We start from the raw sequence: 19071 nt of genomic DNA, 5'->3' as shown, positions 1-19071 counted from the left end.
TTATGTATTTGGATCAATGTCACTATCTGTGTCGTGATTGTTAACGTCAGATTCAGTTTCATAGCTTTGCTCCGAAGCAGACAGGCACTCGCTTAAGATTTCAGTCTCGTTGAATTCTTCAATCCCTCTGTCACTGTCACACTGTGCCACGTCTCCAAACTCGTTTGCAGACGCCGCTGCCTCAGGCCAATTGTCTTGAAATATATAGTGGCAAGGTAGTATAAAAAATATACGATCCACTCAGTGACTACTGAGGTCTTAAAAGTTTTAATAACTGATATTATCATTCAATCTTGAAAGTTAGCAATTACAACTGATATCATAAATGTGGACTCATCTTGTCTTGTGACCATCGGTGTGACAACATAACTAAATACGCCGTTTCGCAAAAGACCTTAAGATATATCGGGAAGTAAATAGATCAGAGGATATTTACCGATGAAAAAAGTGAAAAAATTTTGTGCTTCTGCCTACGGTGAGAGATTGGTTAGTGTAACATTACAATCATACAGGACTCTTACATGTTGTGTAACTGTAAAACACGATCACTGTCGCGCAGCGACGAGGGCAATTTCTGCAACTTCCGAAAACACAAGTCATATAAATCCTTAATTTTACGAGGAACCATGTGATTACTTGTTTATAATATAAGGGGCAAAATGTTTTCGTACTGATCTCGCGCAAAAAGGGACGCCATTGTTACAAAACAAACCGAAATTTCTTTACCTTCGCATCCGTTGCTAAGCGATTTTCAGCCAATCATTTTCAAGTAATTTTTCCCGGGGCAATTACAATTGTTTTCGTGGGGCGAATAGTGGATTATTGTACATGACCAGCGCTATCTCCTTCAGTCGACCTCGTAGACCAGATGCTTGATTCTTTGGTCGACATCTCTGTCTGAGGGTAGAACGGAGTCTTAATAATGTGGTCTGTGGTTTTGCTTTCGGTTGGGAAAGATAGCAATGACGAGGGAGTCCTCATAGATGGATGAGAGGTAGATGTAATTCCTCAAAACTGAAATTACAAAATGTTTAACAATAAAAGCAACTACTCTTACTTTACCTTACATATTTTGCGACATTTTGTAAAGTCATTTTATCCAAAAACGTTCCAAATGTATTTTCTGGGTCGATCGATAACGAGCAAAGGAAAACATTCAAAACTCGGCACACTTACTTTGAAGACACGCTGCTCCTTGCCAACCTTTTAAGCACATTTTTTGACTGGTCTCTTCCTCACACGTGTAGTGCCCTTTGCTGCTGTTTTGTGCCATGCAGAATGCTGCGCAATGAGGTCCATACCAGTGCAGGTAACATACCTTGCTTCCATCGGTGGCATCACAACTATAGTGTCCGGCAAATTCATCCTTAGGGATACAGTTGGTAGAACAGTTAGGGCCATACCAAGTTTGGTGACATATTTTTGAACCGTCCTCAGATCCTCAATCGTAATGTCCCTCAGAGTTGTTGCTGGGTACACAATGCATTGAACAATTCCGACCAAACCAATCCTGGTGACAAATATTACTACCATCGAGATGATCGCATACGTAATTCCCTTGAGAGTCATTTCTTGGTGTCGAGTAGACAGTGCAGTTTTGCCCAAACCAACTCTGGTCACAAATCTTGGTCCCGTCCTCTTTGGCACATCGTTAGTGTCCTTCTGAATTGTTCGTTGTCTTGCAAAAAGTTTTGCATTCGGTTCCAAACCAATCATCCAGGCACATCTTGCTGCGATTTCTTTTATCGCACTTGTAATGCCCATTGGAGTTATCTTGAGGAGAACAGAAATTAGAGCAGTGGGCTCCATAGCAGTTCTTAAGACATCTTATTTCCATCGATCTTGTTACAATTGTAATGCCCAAGCGAATCACGATCATGAGGAACGCAATAGGTTCTACAACTGCTTCCATAGCAGTCTGGATTACAAATTACCCGCCCTGTCTGTGGGTGACACGTGAGATGACCCGCGTGATCATTTCTTGAGGCGCAATAAACTGTGCAGTTGGGTCCATACCAGTTACGTGCACACAGCTTACTCCCACTTGCAGTGCACTCGTGCTGATCAATAGAATCATTCCTGGATCGGCAGTAAATAGTACAGTTTTCTCCATACCAGTTAGGCAGACACTCCTTGGCTCCAGTACCACTCTGGCAAATGTAATGACCAACTGAGTCATTTCTTGGTGAACAAAAAATCTCGCAGTAGTCACCAAACCATCCCTTGAGGCAGATTTTTTCTCCGGTTGTGATATTACAAGTGTAGCCATGGAACGAGTCATTCCTTGCTTTGCAATCGCATAATGGTCCATACCAGCCCTGTAAACACATCCTGGCTCTGTTCGAGTCACACTTGTAGCCAGCCCTAGAATCATCAGTCTGTGTGCAATAAACACTACATTTATTTTTGTCATACCAGTTACGCAAACAAACTTTTCGCCCTCGGGAATCGCACTTGTAACTCGCCAGCGAGTTATTCTTAGGGACACAGTGCACCTTACAGGTGAGTCCATACCATCCTTTTAGGCAAATCTTTCTTCCTGTCCCAGGATCGCATGAATAATGTCCGTTCGTGTTGTCATCGTAAGGCATACAGTATACTTTACAGCTGGCATCATACCATCCAACGCGGCAAACCTTATGACCAGTAGTTTTATCGCACGTGTAATGACCTGCTATGTTGTCATCGCGTGCTCTACAAAGCCTGGTGCAACTGGGACCATGATAATCTTGGATTACACTGGACTGTATCAGATACAATGAAATATATGAAGTTCATATTATTTGAACTGCGGTATTAGATACGTATAATGCACGATCCTCGCAGTAGATAGCGCTATTTAAGCAATAGCGAAAATCAGACTTGAAAAAAATCAGGCCTGTACGGGATTCGAGCCACTGACCTCTGCGATACTAGTGCAGCGCTCTACCAATTGAGCTAACAAGCCAACTGGGAGCAGGCCGTTAAGTTGATTCGTAATAAACCCGTGAAAGTGATAAATCAGATGCAATGAAATATATGAAGTTCATATATCTTGAATTGCGGTATTAGATACGTATGATGCTCGATCCTCGCAGTAGATAGAGCTATTTACAGGCCTGATTTTTATTTACAGGCCTGATTTTTTTTTTTCAGGCCTGATTTTCGCTATTGCTTAAATAGCGCTATCTACTGCGAGGATCGTGCATCATACGTACTGGACTGTATATTGCAAAATAGTCGTAGATGGATTAACACTCAAACTGATTTTTCCGCCAAATCTGAGAAGAAGTCTATGAACTTGGAACGACAGTGACTGTCTTTTCGTATCCGTCTATCAGGTCATCCGATGATACTGGATCAAAATCCATGGCTTTGACACTTATTACGAACGAACCCTAGAAGAGTTATATAAAACTTTGGCTGTATCTTACTTTTACTGCTTCAAGAATGATTTCAGTGATAATTATAGTTCCTTAAGCAATAAGTGCAGTGATACTAAGACGGGAAATCACCATAAGGCAGCATGGTCGAGTGGTCAGCGTGTCGGACTTACAATCCGTTGCTCCCGGGTTCAAGTCCCGCCCTGGCCACTACCTGGATTTGTTTCACGGTAGCCCCGAGTTTCAAATCCTCGGCCATGCTTGTCATATAGCCAACTGGTTTGCCTTCGGTCAGTTGGGATTCTTAACAACGTTATTTTCAATTTGAATTATTTGTTTAAGTTGTTTCGTGGAAAACCTGTAAACTAGCTTCTAGCTAAATATTTCTCCACGTTAAACTGTTTATTTTTTTATATTTTTATTTTTTATATAAGGAAAGTTATTGATCAGCTGCTATCAGTGTAGTTGTCATGACACTGACTTGTTTTTTCTTTTTCTTTTTGCCGGGCGGGAAGGGTTAACATATTCATCAATAATTTCTTGTCCAGGTTAGAAAACAAACATTAAGAATAAAGGAAAGAAGAACTATTTTTTAAAAACACTGCAAGTAGTATAATTCATCCAGAGAAACAATGATGTACTTAAAAGCTCTCATAGACGATTCGTAAGGTTAATCTATGTGCCTCTGTCTGTTCGTCTCACTCCTGGCTTACTTTCCATGAAGAGAAACACAGCATGAAAATCAAGATTTACGAAGACTTAAATGTTGCGTAAATCTGCGTAAAGTTTTGTACGAAGCTTTACGTTAACTTTACGTACTATATAAGGGTAAGTAAAGAAAGCTTTACGCGAAAGTAGCGTAAAGCCAGCGTAAACCTTCCGTATAGTTTGTGAGTCGACTTTACGGTTATTTACACGTAGTGTAAATGAAACGTAAAGTTCTTTATTGTTTAGCCCAAATGGATCGAGCCCATAAAATGACATAATTCTTTGAGATGTAGGAGTTTTAATAGTTAAGCACAAATAATTATTTGTGCGAGCACAATGATGAAACATCACCAAAACAGTCTAAGCCTAGTTTGAGTTAAAAGCTTGCAACAATTTTCATTTTGAAAAATATGGTCTGAACTGGGACTTTGTCATTGGTAAACATAATATTCGGATTGTATTTTAGTTAGGCGAAGCTGAGCAAAAAAATCAATTTGCCTATTTCTCAGATTATGTGAAGGTGTAGTCTGATCGTCCGGGTGAGTGTAGTCCTGAGAAGGACTGTTGTCGGTGGTAGTGACTGACGTTTCGACAACCTGTGCGGAAGTCATCATCAGATTCAAGTGAATGATTGTTGTCAGTAGAATGTTCTTATTCCAGTTCGTGTGAAATGATCGGTTGGTTTTGCCGTGATGTTATTGGCTGTAAGACTCAAGTGACGTAAGTCGGTCGTGATTGGCCTGTTTCGATCTGTCGGTAAAGTTAGGTTGTCCACAAACCCATCACCACACTACGTCAGTTACAAACCAACGTTAAAGACAAAGACGAACCGAGGAACAGACAGGGAACGATTTATAAGATCAATTGTTCCGACTGCCAAGCCTCCTACATCGGTGAGACTGGCAGAAACCTCACAACAAGACTGACTGAACACAGACGGGCGACGAGGAAAGGTGATGACAGCAATCACATTGCTGAACACCATCGACTTACCAACCACAACATTGACAGGGACTCTGCGCAATGCCTAACCTACAGCACTGACTATTTGCTGGTTTACTAACTTAGAACAGACTCCCCTAAACAGATGTCAACAACTACCCGCTCCATACAAACGACTCATTCACGACATAAACATCACAAACGACCGAAAAAGAACGACCTTGGCTATCAATCATCTCATATCCAACGCGCGCTCGTGGAATAATTGTTGAATGTTACTAATCATGGTGGTTCTAAAAAGTCTCAAGTCAGTAGCTCACATTGTCAATCCATCCGTCCGTGTAGGCCCGATTGTATTCATGAATGTGTCATTCATTTAGTCAGTTGGCAAGTTAGTTTCTCTCTCTTTCGGTCACTAACGGGCCAGTGCGTCAATCAGTTGTGCTTTGATATTTCCGACCCCCCCATACGCTCCAAATGCACCTGTAAGTTTTTCAAAGACAACAAATTGCTCTCGAACTCATGTTATTACCTGTGGCGAATCTTGGGGAGGGGCATGGAGGACCCCCTTATTTTGGTAAAACAAATAAACGCAGAGGGAAGAAAGCCGGTAGGTGAACGCACACCAACTCAAAACTCAAAGTCTGGATCCGTCACTGATTACCTATGCTAAACGAATGCAGTCATATTTAAGTGCAAGACCGATGCAGTCGCTCTCTGACTCAGGAGTGCTCACAACCTTTAAAGAGAATCCACTTAATCCGCTCCTTGTAAATGCGCTCTCTTAAACATACACACGGAAAAATAATAACCGCAAGAAACAATATAAGCAAAGTAGGTTTCTTTCGCTTGAGTGACGTAAACAAAGTAAAAAAGTTTAATCTTCTAATTTTGAAAGTAAATGAAACTGCATTGAATAGGGTCGAGAAAAAGATAAGTACTGATCAGGTATCAATTCATATCGTGGCTTTTCCACAAAAAATCGATTTGTATTAGATTGTCAGATGTTTTGAGCTGTCTTTCATAATGTTTGTTTGTAAGTTAAGCTAAGATTTGACCTGACTCAGATTCGTTTCAACAGTACAACCTGTGTTATCGCTGATCAATCGTATATCTTTATTTTTTATAATATTCTAAAGAAAAGTTACATATCAGAGTTCCACAAATCCTTTTCGTTCGTGTATCAGTATTACGCATCAATTTTTGCTTTCATCGTTTATTTTCCTTGAGGTGCTTCCCGCTTTCCGCTTTATGACGATAATGACCCTTCAAGATACCCAAGGCAAACAACTTGTTTGCTCGCAACCTTTTTTCAAACAGCCCCTGCTTCAATGCAAGACGTATCACTGTTTTTCAATAAAGAGAAGACAGCAAAATTGTGCTTAGCGTGGACAACTGTCCAGCTCACCTACATTTAAATGATCTTAAAGCTATTAATTTAGTGTTTCTGCCGCCTAGTACCACATCCAAGACGCAGCCCATGGACCAGGGCGTAATAAGAGCTCTCAAAGCTCATTACAGATCAAAAGCTGTACAAATGTACATATTAACTGCAATTGAGAACAATAGGCCAATCCCAAACATCAGCATCCTTGTTGCTATGGATATACTTGTTGCAGCATGGGACAAAGTTACGCCAGGAACCATCAACAACTGCTTCAGAGCAGCCGGGATCTCACATCAGTCCCAAGAAAGCTCACTTTCTGATGACGATAATCCATTCATGACTTTGGCGGAAGAAATCGATAAGTTAAGGGAACGAGCACCTGAACTTGCAACGAAGAATGTCACGAGTGGCATTGCTGTGGAATGTGAGGATGGTGCGGCTACTTTTGAAGCTGATCCCTTAACTGATGAGGATATACTAGCAGAGTTTAACCACTCAGCAGATTCAAATGAAGAGGAGGAAGAAGAAATGGACGAGGACGAGATTGTGATTGTAGACGAGCCGCCAAAACCACCAACACAGTGTGAACTGCGGCATGCAATCGGCGTGCTTAACACATTCAGCTTTTTTCCTGATGATGCGCACCTCCATAATCTGCGGAAAAGTACCAGGAACATTTCTCAAATCATAGACCAGAGTTTCTCGGTAACAAAGAGGAAACAAGCTATTACAAATTATTTCAGCTAAATTGAGTGAGCGCTATATACAGACTCTACACGACATGTGTTCTGTAATGTACCGGTTTTGTTTTTTAAGTGCGTTTTGTTTGTAAATAAAGGTCAAGATCTACATTAAAAGTGATGTATTTTTGTTAAAATTTGAACATTTACTCATAATCAAAGAATACCCGGCCAATTAAGTGGTTTGGTGTTAAACCTTGAGATGAATTTTGTTCGCTAACTCCTTTATTTCATTTAACTTTTTCTCTTCCCTTTCTCCTTTTTCCTCTAAACGCAACAACCTACTGCCCCCTCTTATATAGTTCCTTACAATCTTTCTAGAAGATTCTACAGGTTTACAACATGACTATTTTCATTAACATTACATCATAGAATTTTCCAGAATTTACGGTAAACAACTCGAGTTTCTATAAATAGCCGTCACGTATTCATGTCGAAACCACTAAAACTTTCCTAAAGGACGAATCAATAATGTTCTGGAAATCATAAGATATTCGATAAACGTGCTAAATGTCATGTCTTCTGTCCATTTCCCAGCTCCCGATTTCTCGAACCAATTTGCGATTCCCCTGGAGGCTCGAGAAATCGGGATTCTACTGTACACTGATGATCTATGGATGCCACTCACGGCCCCTATTTATAAGGGCATGATAACATTGTTGCCAAGGTCGTAACATGCTCCAACACGTCTAAGAGCGCTTTTCACAATTCCACAATCCTAGCATTTGCCATACCCTCTTCTCTCTGAAAGGACCGAGACCTAGCTTTTTTAAGGTTTTATGGGGTATCTCATTCAGCATCAATGACAAAAAAGTGACTTTCGAATGGAACGATTTTTTTCTCGCTGAGTAATTTAGATGCAGACTGTAAAAGAAAAAGATGAGGACAACGTAGAACGTAGCGTGGCCGTCGACTTAACCAAATAAACAAAATAAGAAACTACTAAAATCACGGTAAACGACAGGAAAGGAAAAGTCAACATCTCATTTCATCCATCATCTCTTCGCATTTCGTCGATCTCGCCTTCTATCCGTTGCAGCCTTAACTTAATCAGCTTCTTCTCTGACTTGAATACAAAGAATGCTCTCCTTACCGCGATCAAACAATTATAACGGACAGAAATTGTGATTTTTAATAGTCTTGCTCAGAGTGCACATTAACCTTTATTTAAAATGAAATACAGAAGATTTGACTTAAATTTCATAAAGTGGACATTGATTTCTATTCAAAATTTTATAGATAAGTGATTAAGGTTTCCGGCCTCCGCTTCCACCCCCACGTCCACCACCGCGTCTCCGGCCTCCACCTCCCCCTCCGCTTACAGGTTTCCGGTTTCTGCGCCTGCCTCCATCCCCGGGTCTCCAGCCTCCTCCCCCACCATCACTAAAAGGTTCCCAGCCTTCATCACTGGGTTTCCTGTCTCCACCTCCTGCACCAGGTTTCCAACCTCTAAAACCAGATCTCGAGCCTCCACCTCCGCCTCCGCCTATAGGTTTCCGGCCTCCGCCCCTCCGCCTCTTCCTCCTCCTCCCCTCTGCCTCCGCCCCGCCTCCGTCATTAGAACTCGAGTGTTGCAAAGTGTTCATGCTCACTAACGGCTGGGCATAGGTTGCTGCATCTTGGCTCATACTAGAGTCCAGCGTCATTAGTGGGGAGTCATGGATCTTACGATACTTGTTATGCGCTTGTAAAGTTTCCTCTTCAAAAGAGCCTAAACAAGATAATACATTTGTTGTTTTGTGAGAGTTTTCATCCACCAGATTTACAGTGAATTGCAGTGAGGACTGAGTGACAGTATCCTCATTTAAAGACATGGAGTTGGTATAATATGGTGTCATTACAGTCGAAACTAAGACAAATGCGTCATCCTTTTCAAAGAATTTGACAAACAGTGGTGGGTGTTCATCTATGAATCTGTTCTTTCATTTTCTTAATCATTTGAACCGGTAAAGTGTACATTTAGTCAAGTGGTTTGCTTTAAGGATGTGATTCCCAAGACTGGATTATATAGATAATCATCACGTATTTTTGTGTTAAAGGTCATTGATGACATCTGCAACGCGTCCGTACCTTTGAACGTGAATCGTTAAGAGAACAAGATATGAACAATGGTCGATAAGGGGTCTCTTTTTAAAATTCATGCAACAAACATGAAATTACATCTTTTCCACTGCGCGTTTCCTTCATATGTCGCACAGAATTCATTTAGGAATAAAAGTAAACTATTTTAAATAGTTCCACTAATCATTGAGGTATCTAGGGACCTTTCTACAAGTGTATTACTTACCTTCAACGTTAAGCAGCCTCCCTAAAAAAGAATGATAGAAAAATAGAAAAAGATCTTCAGTGACAAGAAGTTAAATGGCAATTATTAAAATTCGATATTCAGTGAGCTCACAATTTGTCACCAGCATTTTCTTCCTCTTGCCTTGATAATGAAAACTGTACGACATAATTCCCCCTTCTCCAAAAGCGTTTACGTGTTCCACCTTCGTGTAAGTTGATCGTCTCAAATATCGCAACAAAATAACTGAATGTTGATTAGCTAATGTACTAAGCGGATTTTTTTTGTTCAGGAGAGCACTCTTGGTAAATAAAGACAGCCAGCAAGATTAATCGCCCCTGAGTGTTCAGCAAGTCGACCATAATTTCTCAACGTCAATGTTTTCTTCTACATAGCTGTAGAAGTTACGAGTAATCTGATTTGTAAAACTAATTTCTAAACTAGTGTTTTAACAAACTTCCCTCAAAGATGACGAGAGATACTGCCTAATTAATTTCTTTTTAGAAGTGCCGACCGGCTTTTAGAGCGGGGAAAGAAAATTTTTCGTCTCATATTTGCCTAAAAGCGTTCAATTTACTGAGAACAAATAATGCAAGTATCCTCGTGAATAAGCGGTCGAGAAAAAGCATTGCAGTCGGCCGCTCTTTAAACGAAAAGGATTTCAAATGTGTACCAAGAATTCCAGACAAAGCTATCGGAGAATAAATTATTTTTTAAATAAAAATGCCTACTTTTGAGCAAATGTAACTGCTACCAAAAATGTGGATTCACATGCAGTGTGATGTATAAAGTTTCCCTCGAGGAGTCCAGGAAACTGACCGTCACTTCGGACAGTTTTGTAGAAAACTTTCAAGACTCGCTCCAAATCAATCAATGATTGTTCTTGGAACAGGTCAATAACGTGAAAACAAATTCAACCACTGGTAACATTTCAACGAGTTAAAGGCAGAAAGGCGTGTACGTTATCGTGGGTTCTCTAGTCTCATTATTACGTAATTTCTCGGCTTCCTGTAGCTTGTTCAACGCTTTTTGCCCTTTTTCCGGCTTAAATACATGTTGTTTCTATCCTTCACAACCGGAAACTCATTTGTATGTGGGCCGAGATGAACTTAAGTTGCTTTCCAGTTAAAAATTATTCAAGATACTTCTCTTTGCTCTGAAGGTAATTCACATTGCCCATAGGCCTTACCTAACATGTACAGTGTCCCCAGCAACATAACTAAAGATGTCCCTACAGACATTTCGAAAGAGGAATCAAAAATCCCTTTTCAAACTTCTTCAGAACGCTGAATTCAGAGTAGCCTCTGTTTTCTTCTCAGTAGTGCTGGTGCCTTTACGAATAAGGCAGGGTTGTGTTAGCCTATATTTCCAGGTTGTACAGGTGAAACTACAGGTGTTTGGATAGAAAAGCCAGTCAAAGATGGTGTAATCTAAATTAAATTAAGTAGAGTAGCTGTAATGAAAAAAGAAACTATTAATGACCTCATTAGCCTCACGATCGATTTTGATCACCGAAGGAGGACACTATTGAGAAACGATTTAGGGTTTAGCCTCTGCTCGGCCATAAATTATACACGTGCACGTACTGACCACAGCAGAATCATTACGGGAGGTTAGTCATTGTCAAAAGCAAAATATATGCAGCATGGAAAAATTAAATCAGTGGGAGATGTGAAATGAACAATTATTACCTCTTAAGGAATATTAGTTATGATTTGTATAAGAAGCCATTGGAAGGTCAGAATGATCCCTCTCGAGAAGTAAATGAAAAGCTTTATGGGTTAATAGTTGTATTTAAAATACCCTCTGCAACCAGTTTAAATAATTATCTCTCTCAAGGAGAAGTAAATGAAAAGCTTGACAGGTTAAGTGTTGTATTTAAAATACGCTCTATTATTGTCCAATTGTGTTTCGTAGAGTACAAATAACGCTCGAGATGGGTACAAATATCACGCGATATTTGTACTCCAGAAATACCCGCGAAATTCGCCCGCATTGAAATAACAATCTGGCGTGTTGGATTATAAATCTCTTATTAGACATTTTGTTGAGTCGTCCTACGGGATCGTGAAATTACGGCACAACCCGAAAAAATACTCAGCGATACTAAACAATAAAACGTCTAATAAGATATATTAAGCAGTTTAAATGATGGCCACCGTAAGATTTCGAGATTTTTAAAGATTACTTCGATAACTAACATGTGAGAGCAGTACTTCCCAGAAAGGAAATCCCCTAAAATGATGCAAAAGTTCATTGAAGCAAATTGTATTTCATTTACAATACTTTCAATTAGAAACCTAATTTATCTACTACTTCGATTTTGATTCATTTTATATCAACTCTTTCCCTTTAAGATTGAATTGATGGAATAAATGGGAAATTTTTTTAATATCCCAAACGTGGCAAATCATAGAAACTGTTTTCTTTGGAAGCAATATATGATGTAAGAATCTTAAATGTAAGGATAGCAGGAGGTACTTAAAACAGTAATCGTAAGAAAGGTTGAAAGCAGCAAGATCAAGAAAGATACCGTCATGAATCATTTGGACAGAAACAGCACGCGCCAAAATTTTATTTTTATTTGCGTTCCTCAGGGGAAACAACAGACTTGATACTCTGATGGTCAAGGGCGCCTCCGACCCCATCCGTTGTCAACTACTTCCAATTCCAAAAAAAAAATTGTTCAAGCCATAAAAAATAAAAAGCTAAGTTTGATGTATCCATTTAGTCTGCTGTTCTATAATCGTTGAATGATTACTGACTCTATTATCATTCTATTGTCTTTTAATTGTGACTCTACTATTGTAATCTCACCATGATGTAATAAAAACACATTCATTCCAGACTGTTACTCTTTGTATTCCGTGTTGATAACCTTTGCGGCCTAATCTACTTAAGGGCGGAGAGGAAAAGATACCACAAGCGAAATATTTTATAACTTGTCGCAGCCACGAACTGTGAGCCGTAACATATCTCTTTTACTCAAGAGTTTTCTTCTCAGCTTTATACCTTTTGTCAAAGCTCTCTATCCCTGAACAACTGCAAAGATTACCGGCCCAAGACGGAGGGAAATAAGCTGAATGTCAGGAAACTAGGAACATTGGGTTCCAGCTGGCTGTTCCTTCACCTGATCGCTTGAATGACCCGGAAAGTGGGGGTTGGGGAATAGGGAGAAACCCTATGTATCAAATGGGGAAGAAAATCAGATTATTGTCTCGTAGTTATGTTATCATTTAGTTTTATCCGAAGAGGATAAAGAAAATTAAAATGAAAGAACAGATTCATAGATGAACACCCACCACTGTTTGTCAAATTCTTTGAAAAGGATGACGCCAGATTGTTATTTCATTGCGGGCGAATTTCGCGGATATTTCTGGAGTACGAATATCGCGTGATATTTTTACTCGTCTCGAGCGTTATTTGTACTCTACAAAACACAATTGGATGATAATAGAGGGTATTTTAAATACAACACTTAACTCGTCAAGCTTTTCATTTACTTCTGCTTGAGAGAGATAATTATTTAAGCTGGTTGCACAGGGTATTTTAAATACAACTATTAACTCGTAAAGCTTTTCATTTACTTCTCGAGAGGGATCATTCTGACCTTCCAACGGCTTCTTATACAAATCATAGGTAATATCCCTTAATAGGTAATGATCGTTCATTTTACATCTCACACTGATTTAATTTTTCCATGCTGCATATATTTTGCTTTTGACAATGACCAGCCGCCTGTAATGATTCTGCTGAGGTCAGTACGTGCACATGCATAATCTATGGCCGAGCAGAGGCTAAACCCTAAATCGTTTCTCAATAATATCCTCCTTCGGTGATCAAAATCGATCGTGAGGCTAATGGGGTCATTAATAGTTTCTTTTTTCATCACAACTACTTTACTTATTTTAATTTAGATTACACCATCTTTGACTGGCTTTTCTATCTAAACACCTGTAGTTTCACCTGTGCAACCTGGAAATATAGGCTAACACGACTCCGCCTTATTCTTAAAGGCACGAGCACTGTTGAGAAGAAAACAGAGGCTACTCTGAATTCAGCGTTCTGAAGAAGTTTGAATAGGGATTTTTCATCCCTCTTTCGAAATGTCTCTAGCCACATCTTTAGTTATGTTGCTGGGGACACTGTACATTTCCTCCTTCGGTGATCAAAATCGATCCTGAGGCTAATGAGGTCATTAATAGTTTCTCTTTTCATCACAGCTAATTTCCTTTATTTTAATCCGACACACCAGAACCAGTCGCTATGGAAAATATAACTTAGTGTGGCCCTCCTATAATAGAAAAACGGAAGGGGGGCGAACTTTTCAGTCCAGTAGAGCAAAACTATGGAACAGCACCCCTTTACACATTCGCGAGAAAGACTCCACTGGCTCTTTTAAATCTTCTGTTCGAAAATATTTTTATCCAAGAACTCTTAGCTTAGTTTTTAGTTCTGCATATCCAGATTTCACCCAGATTTTTTCTTGTTTTTAATTTTATAAGTGTAAATAGTTTTTAACTTTTAACTTAGGATAGAGGGCTACTGGTTCGTCAGTTTTTAACTGTTATGTGTTACCCTCTGTAAATAAAGTTGTTACTTACTTACTTACGTACTTACTTACTAGATTACACAATTTTTTTGACTGGCTTTTCTATCTAAACACCCGTAGTTTTACCTGTACAACCTGGAAATATAGGCTAACACGACCCCGCCTTATTTTTAAAGGCACGAGCGCTACTGAGAAGAAAACAGAGGCTACTCTGAATTCAGCGTTCTGAAGAAGTTTGAAAAGTGATTTTTTATCCCTCTTTCGAAATGTCTTTAGGGACATCTTTAGTTATGTTGTTGGGGACACAGTACATGTCAGGTAAGGCCTAAGGGTAATGGGAATTACTTTCAGAGCAAAGTGAAGTATCTTGAATAATTTTTAGCGTGAAAGCAATTTAAGTTCATCTCGGCCCAAAAACAAATGAGTTTCCGGTTGAGAAGGATAGAAACGACATATATTTAAGCCGGAAAAAGCGAAAAAAGCGTTGAACAGGCTAGAGGAAGGCGAGAAATTGCGTAATGATGAGACTAGAGAACCCACGATAACGTACACGTCTTTCTGTCTTTAACTTGTTGAAATATTACAGGTGGTTGAATTTTTTTTCACGTTATCGCCTTGTTCCAAGGACAATCATTGATTGATTTGGAGCGAGTTTTGAAACTTTTCTACAAAACTGCCTGAAGTGACGGTCAGGTTCTTAAACTCGTCGAGGGAAACTTTTTACATCACACTGGGGTGAATCCACATTTTTGGTAGCAGTTACATTTGCTCAAAAGTTGGCATTTTTACTTAATTAAGGGGAGCAGGGATGGCGCAGTGGTGAGAGCACTCGCCTCCCACCACTGTGGCCCGGGTTCGATTCCCGGACCTGGCGTCTCATGTGGGTTGAGTTTGTTGTTGGTTCTCGTCCTTGCTCCGAGGGTTTTTCCCCGGGTCCTCCGGTTTTCCTCCCTCCGCAAAAACCAACGTAACATTCCAAATTTCAATTCGATCTGGAACAGTGGACAAGAATAGCCACCCAGTGGATGTCCATTGTTAAATCATTATTTATTTATATATTTATTTATTTATTTATTTATTTATTAATTTATTTTTCGATAGCTTTGTCTGGAATTCTTGGTACACCTTTGAAATCATTTTCGGTTAATGATCGGCCGACTGTAATGCTTTTTCTCGACCGTTTCTTCACGTTGATGCTTGCATTATTTTCTCAGTAAATTAAACGCTTTTAAGCAACTTTGAGAGCGAAAAATTTATTTCCCTCTAAAAGCCGGTCGGCATTTTTAAAAAGAAATTCATTAGGCAGTACGGCTGTCGTCATCTTTGAGGGAGGTTTTTTAAAGCGCTAGTTTAAAGTTTAGAAATTAGTTTTACAAATCAGGTTACTCGTACCTTCTACAGCTATGTATAAAACAACGTTGACGATGAGAAATTATGATCGACTTGCTAAACGCTCAGGAGCGAGTAATCTTGCTGGCTGTCTTTATTTACCAAGAGTGCTCTCCTGAACAAAAAAAATCCGCTTAGTACATTAGCTAATCAACATTCAGTTATTTTGATGCGATGTTTGAGACGATCAACTTACTCGAAGGTGGAACACGTAAATGTTTTTGGAGAAGGAGGTATTATGTCGCACAGTTTTCATTATCAAGGCAAGAGGAAGAAAATTCTGGTGACAAATTGTGAGCTCACTGAATATTGACTTTTCATAATTGCCATTTTCCTTCTTGTCACTGAAGATCTTTTTCTATTTTTTTTCCTATCATTCTTTTTTAGGGAGGCTGCTTAACGTCGAAGGTAAGTAATACACTTGTAGAAAGGTCCCTAGATACCTCAATGATTAGTGGAACTATTTCAAATTGTTTATTTTTTTTCCTAAATCAATTCTGTGCGACATATGAAGGAAACGTGCAGCGGAAAATATTTAATTTCATGTTTGTTCAATGAATTCTTTAAAGAGACCCCTTATCGACCATTGTTTATATTGTGCTCTCTTAACGATTGACGTTCCTGGATACGGAAGCGTTGCAGATGTCATCAATGACCTTTAACACAAAAATACGTGATGTTTAGCTATATAATCCAGGGCGCTTTCCATTCAACAAAAATCACGTGTTCAAAATGTCGGTATTTTCGGTGGTCGAATGGAACGCGTCCGACCGTATCCAAGGGGGCACACTTAAAACGTATTCCTAAATTTTCCAAAACTTATCCCGGAACTTTTCCCGTTCCATTCGATTTCAGACCAGAAATCGCGAAAATTTTGGTCAAATGGAAAGCACCCCTAGTTTTGTTACGGTTTTCCTTCCCTTAGCCTTATGGTTGGTCTAAAAAAGACTCCCACCTCTTTCTCAACCGATCAGATTCAGTTTTAAACCGATAACGACTTAGGGCGTTTCCCATGAAAAAAATATCACCAGTTCAAAATATCGGTATTTTCGTTGGTCGAATGGAATGCGTCCGACCGTATCCAAGAGGGTACACTCACAGTGACGTATTCCTAAATTTTCAAAAACTTATCCCGGAACGTTTCCCGTTCCATTCAATTTCAGGCCGGAAATCTGAGAAATTTTGGTCAAATGGAAAGCGCCCCCAGTATTGGGAATCACATCCTTAAAGCAAACCACTTGACCAAATGAACACTTTACCCATTCAAATGATTAAGAAAATGAAAGAACAGATTCATAGATGAACACCCACCACTGTATGTCAAATTCTTTGGAAAGGATGACACATTTGTCTTAGTTTGGACTGTAATGACACCATAATATACCAACCCCATGTATTCAAATAAGGATACTGTCACTCAGTCCTCACTGCAATTCACTGTAAATCTGGTGGATGACAACTCTCACAAAGTAATAAATGTATTATCTTATTTAGGCTCTTTTGAAGAGGAAGCTTTACAAGCGCATAACAAGTATCGTAAGATCCATGACGCCCCACCCTGCACCCATGACGCTGAACTCTAGTATGAGCCAAGATACAGCAGCCGATGCCCAGGGGTTAGAGAGCCTGAAAACTTTGCAGCACTCGAGTTCTAAAGATGGAGGCGGAGGCCGGAAACCTGCAGGCGGAGGCAGAGGTGGAGCTGGAGACCCGGCGCGATGGTGGAGGTGGGGCAGGAGGCAGAAGCCGGAAACCTATCGGCGTAGGCGGAGGTGGAGGCTCGAGATCTGGTTTTAGAGGTTGGAAAGCTAATGCAGGAGGTGGAGGCAGGAAACCCGGTGATGAAGGCTGGGAACCTTTTAGCGGAGGTGGGGGAGGAGGCTGGAGACCCGGGAATGGAGGCAGGCGCAGAGGTCGGAAACCTGGTGGAGGTTGGGGTGGAGGCGGAGGCTCGAAACCTATAGGCGGAGGCGGAGGTGGAGGCTCGAAATCCGGTTTTAGAGGTTGGAAAGCTGGTGCAGGAGGTGGAGGTCGGAGACCTGGAGGTTGAGATGGAGGTGGAAGTGGCGGAGGGTAACCAGGCGGTTGAGGTGGTGGATAGCGTCGGTACCGCCGTTAATCACTTATCTATATAATTTTGAATAGAAATTAATGTCTACTTTATGAAACTGAAGTCAAATCTTGTGTTTTGTAATGTAAGATAAAGGTTAATGTGCACTCTGAGCAAGACCATTAAAAATCACAATTCGCGTCCGTTATGATTGTTTGATCGCGGTAAGGAGAGCATTCTTTTTATTCAAGTCAGAGAAGAAGCTGATTAAGTTAAGGCTGCGGCAGATAGAAGGCGAGATCGACGAAATGCGAAGAGATGATCGATGAAATGAGATGATGATCTTACCTTTCCTGTCATTTACCGTGATTTTAGTGCTTTCTTATTTTGTTTATTTGGTTAAGGCGACGGCCACGCTACGTTCTACGTTGTCCTCATCTTTTTCTTTTACAGTCTGCTTCGAAACTACCAAGCGAGAAAGAGGTCATTCGTATTTCAACCTGTATCGTTCCATTCGAATGTCACTTTCTTGTCGTTGATGCTTAATGAGATACCCCACAAAACCTCACAAAAGCAAAGTCTCGATCCGTTCAAAGAGAAGAGGGTATAGCAAATGCTTGGATGGTGCAATTTGAAAAGCGCTCTTAGACGTGTTGGGAAACACGATTTGTCTTCAACATTGGGAGGGGCCGTCTTGTAACACATGCGAGAGGAATTGGTTTGGTCCTCGCTGTCAGGCGGGTAGCGTCCTATACGCATATGCGCACGTGCGTACTTCAAGTCACCAGAAAATTTTGAAACTTTTTGCGATTATTTGTATTTTTTCGCTCAGTTTACTTAGGTTTCCAGATTATATGTACTTGTGCGTACTTGAAAAAATGACCACCCTACGAGCCTGGCTGTTTTACATTCTGTGATCCTCAGGATAATGATGTACAAAGAAGACATTACAAGTAATGTCACTTTCGAAACACTTCAGACTCGAAAGTCTAAATGGACTCCTCTGTAGTGCCAGTTCGCATCATTAGTCTTTTTTATCAAAAAATGTTGCCACGATATCAACAAACTTAATTTCAATCATATTACCAAATTTTCCAATCTCTCCTCTGAAGAATGGTCGGCTCTAAAGAGACTTAGAAACGCAAAGACATAGTTATCAAAAGGGCCGATAAGGGCGGCTCAGTCGTTGTTTGGCGAACCGACCTCTACCAAAAACAAGTTTTGCGGAAACTTTCTGACACCTCTTTTTATCAAAAGGTCGACAAAGACCTCATTGCCAGCAATCAAAATACCGTCAAGAATACGATAAACCAACTCATAACTAAACAAGAATTGCAGGCCACAGCAAAAAATCTCATCATAACCACTCCTAGAACTCCTTGTATTAACAAACCAATGGTGTAGCCATGGTTACCAAAATGGGACATGGCTATGCTGATCTTTTTGTAGGTTTTGTGGAACACCAATTTTTCAGCCAATACAACGGCTCCAAACCTGAACTCTACGGTCGCTACATCGACGACTGTTTCGGCGCCACCTCCTCTACCAGAGAGGAGCTGACTCAATTCATAACCGCAGTCAATCATTTTCACCCGGCTCTGAAATATACCTGGGAAATTTCTGACTATTCTTTTTCCTTTTTAGACCTCAAAGTTTC

The 19071-nt window shown here is 40.2% G+C and overlaps 3 protein-coding genes across 4 annotated transcripts; 1 reads left to right on the top strand and 2 right to left on the bottom strand.

Annotated features, from left to right (window-relative positions):
* LOC111339976 (uncharacterized) lies at positions 1 to 6494 on the bottom strand. Its single transcript, XM_088752750.1, is given in 7 exon segments — positions 1 to 194; positions 834 to 1007; positions 1177 to 1826; positions 1828 to 2739; positions 3198 to 3250; positions 3252 to 3377; positions 6474 to 6494. Coding segments are annotated over 7 exon segments (2130 nt in total).
* A 1789-nt stretch (positions 6495 to 8283) lies between these two features.
* Positions 8284 to 10795, bottom strand: LOC111339997 (uncharacterized). Its single transcript, XM_022946757.2, has 3 exons — positions 10613 to 10795; positions 9427 to 9447; positions 8284 to 8850 (listed from the first exon to the last, which is right to left on the bottom strand). The coding sequence occupies exons 1-3, from the start codon at positions 10662 to 10664 to the stop codon at positions 8387 to 8389; spliced, it is 537 nt and encodes a 178-aa protein (XP_022802492.2). The 5' UTR covers positions 10665 to 10795; the 3' UTR covers positions 8284 to 8386.
* A 3356-nt stretch (positions 10796 to 14151) lies between these two features.
* On the top strand, positions 14152 to 17613 carry LOC148734278 (uncharacterized). 2 transcript variants are annotated; one of them, XM_088754633.1, is made up of 3 exons: positions 14152 to 14293; positions 15752 to 15772; positions 16859 to 17613. In XM_088754633.1, exon 3 carries the CDS (start codon positions 17022 to 17024, stop codon positions 17412 to 17414), a length of 393 nt encoding a protein of 130 aa, XP_088610759.1. In that variant the 5' UTR covers positions 14152 to 14293; positions 15752 to 15772; positions 16859 to 17021; the 3' UTR covers positions 17415 to 17613. The 2 variants fall into 2 exon arrangements, with proteins under 2 accessions (XP_088610759.1, XP_088610761.1); XM_088754635.1 differs by lacking the exon at positions 15752 to 15772.
* The last annotated feature ends 1458 nt before the right edge of the window (positions 17614 to 19071 follow it).

This window comes from Stylophora pistillata, chromosome 3, assembly GCF_964205215.1.
Source record: "Stylophora pistillata chromosome 3, jaStyPist1.2, whole genome shotgun sequence".
In the NCBI taxonomy this organism is placed as follows: Eukaryota; Metazoa; Cnidaria; class Anthozoa; order Scleractinia; family Pocilloporidae; genus Stylophora; species Stylophora pistillata.
This window is presented reverse-complemented; position numbering and strand designations above follow the sequence as displayed.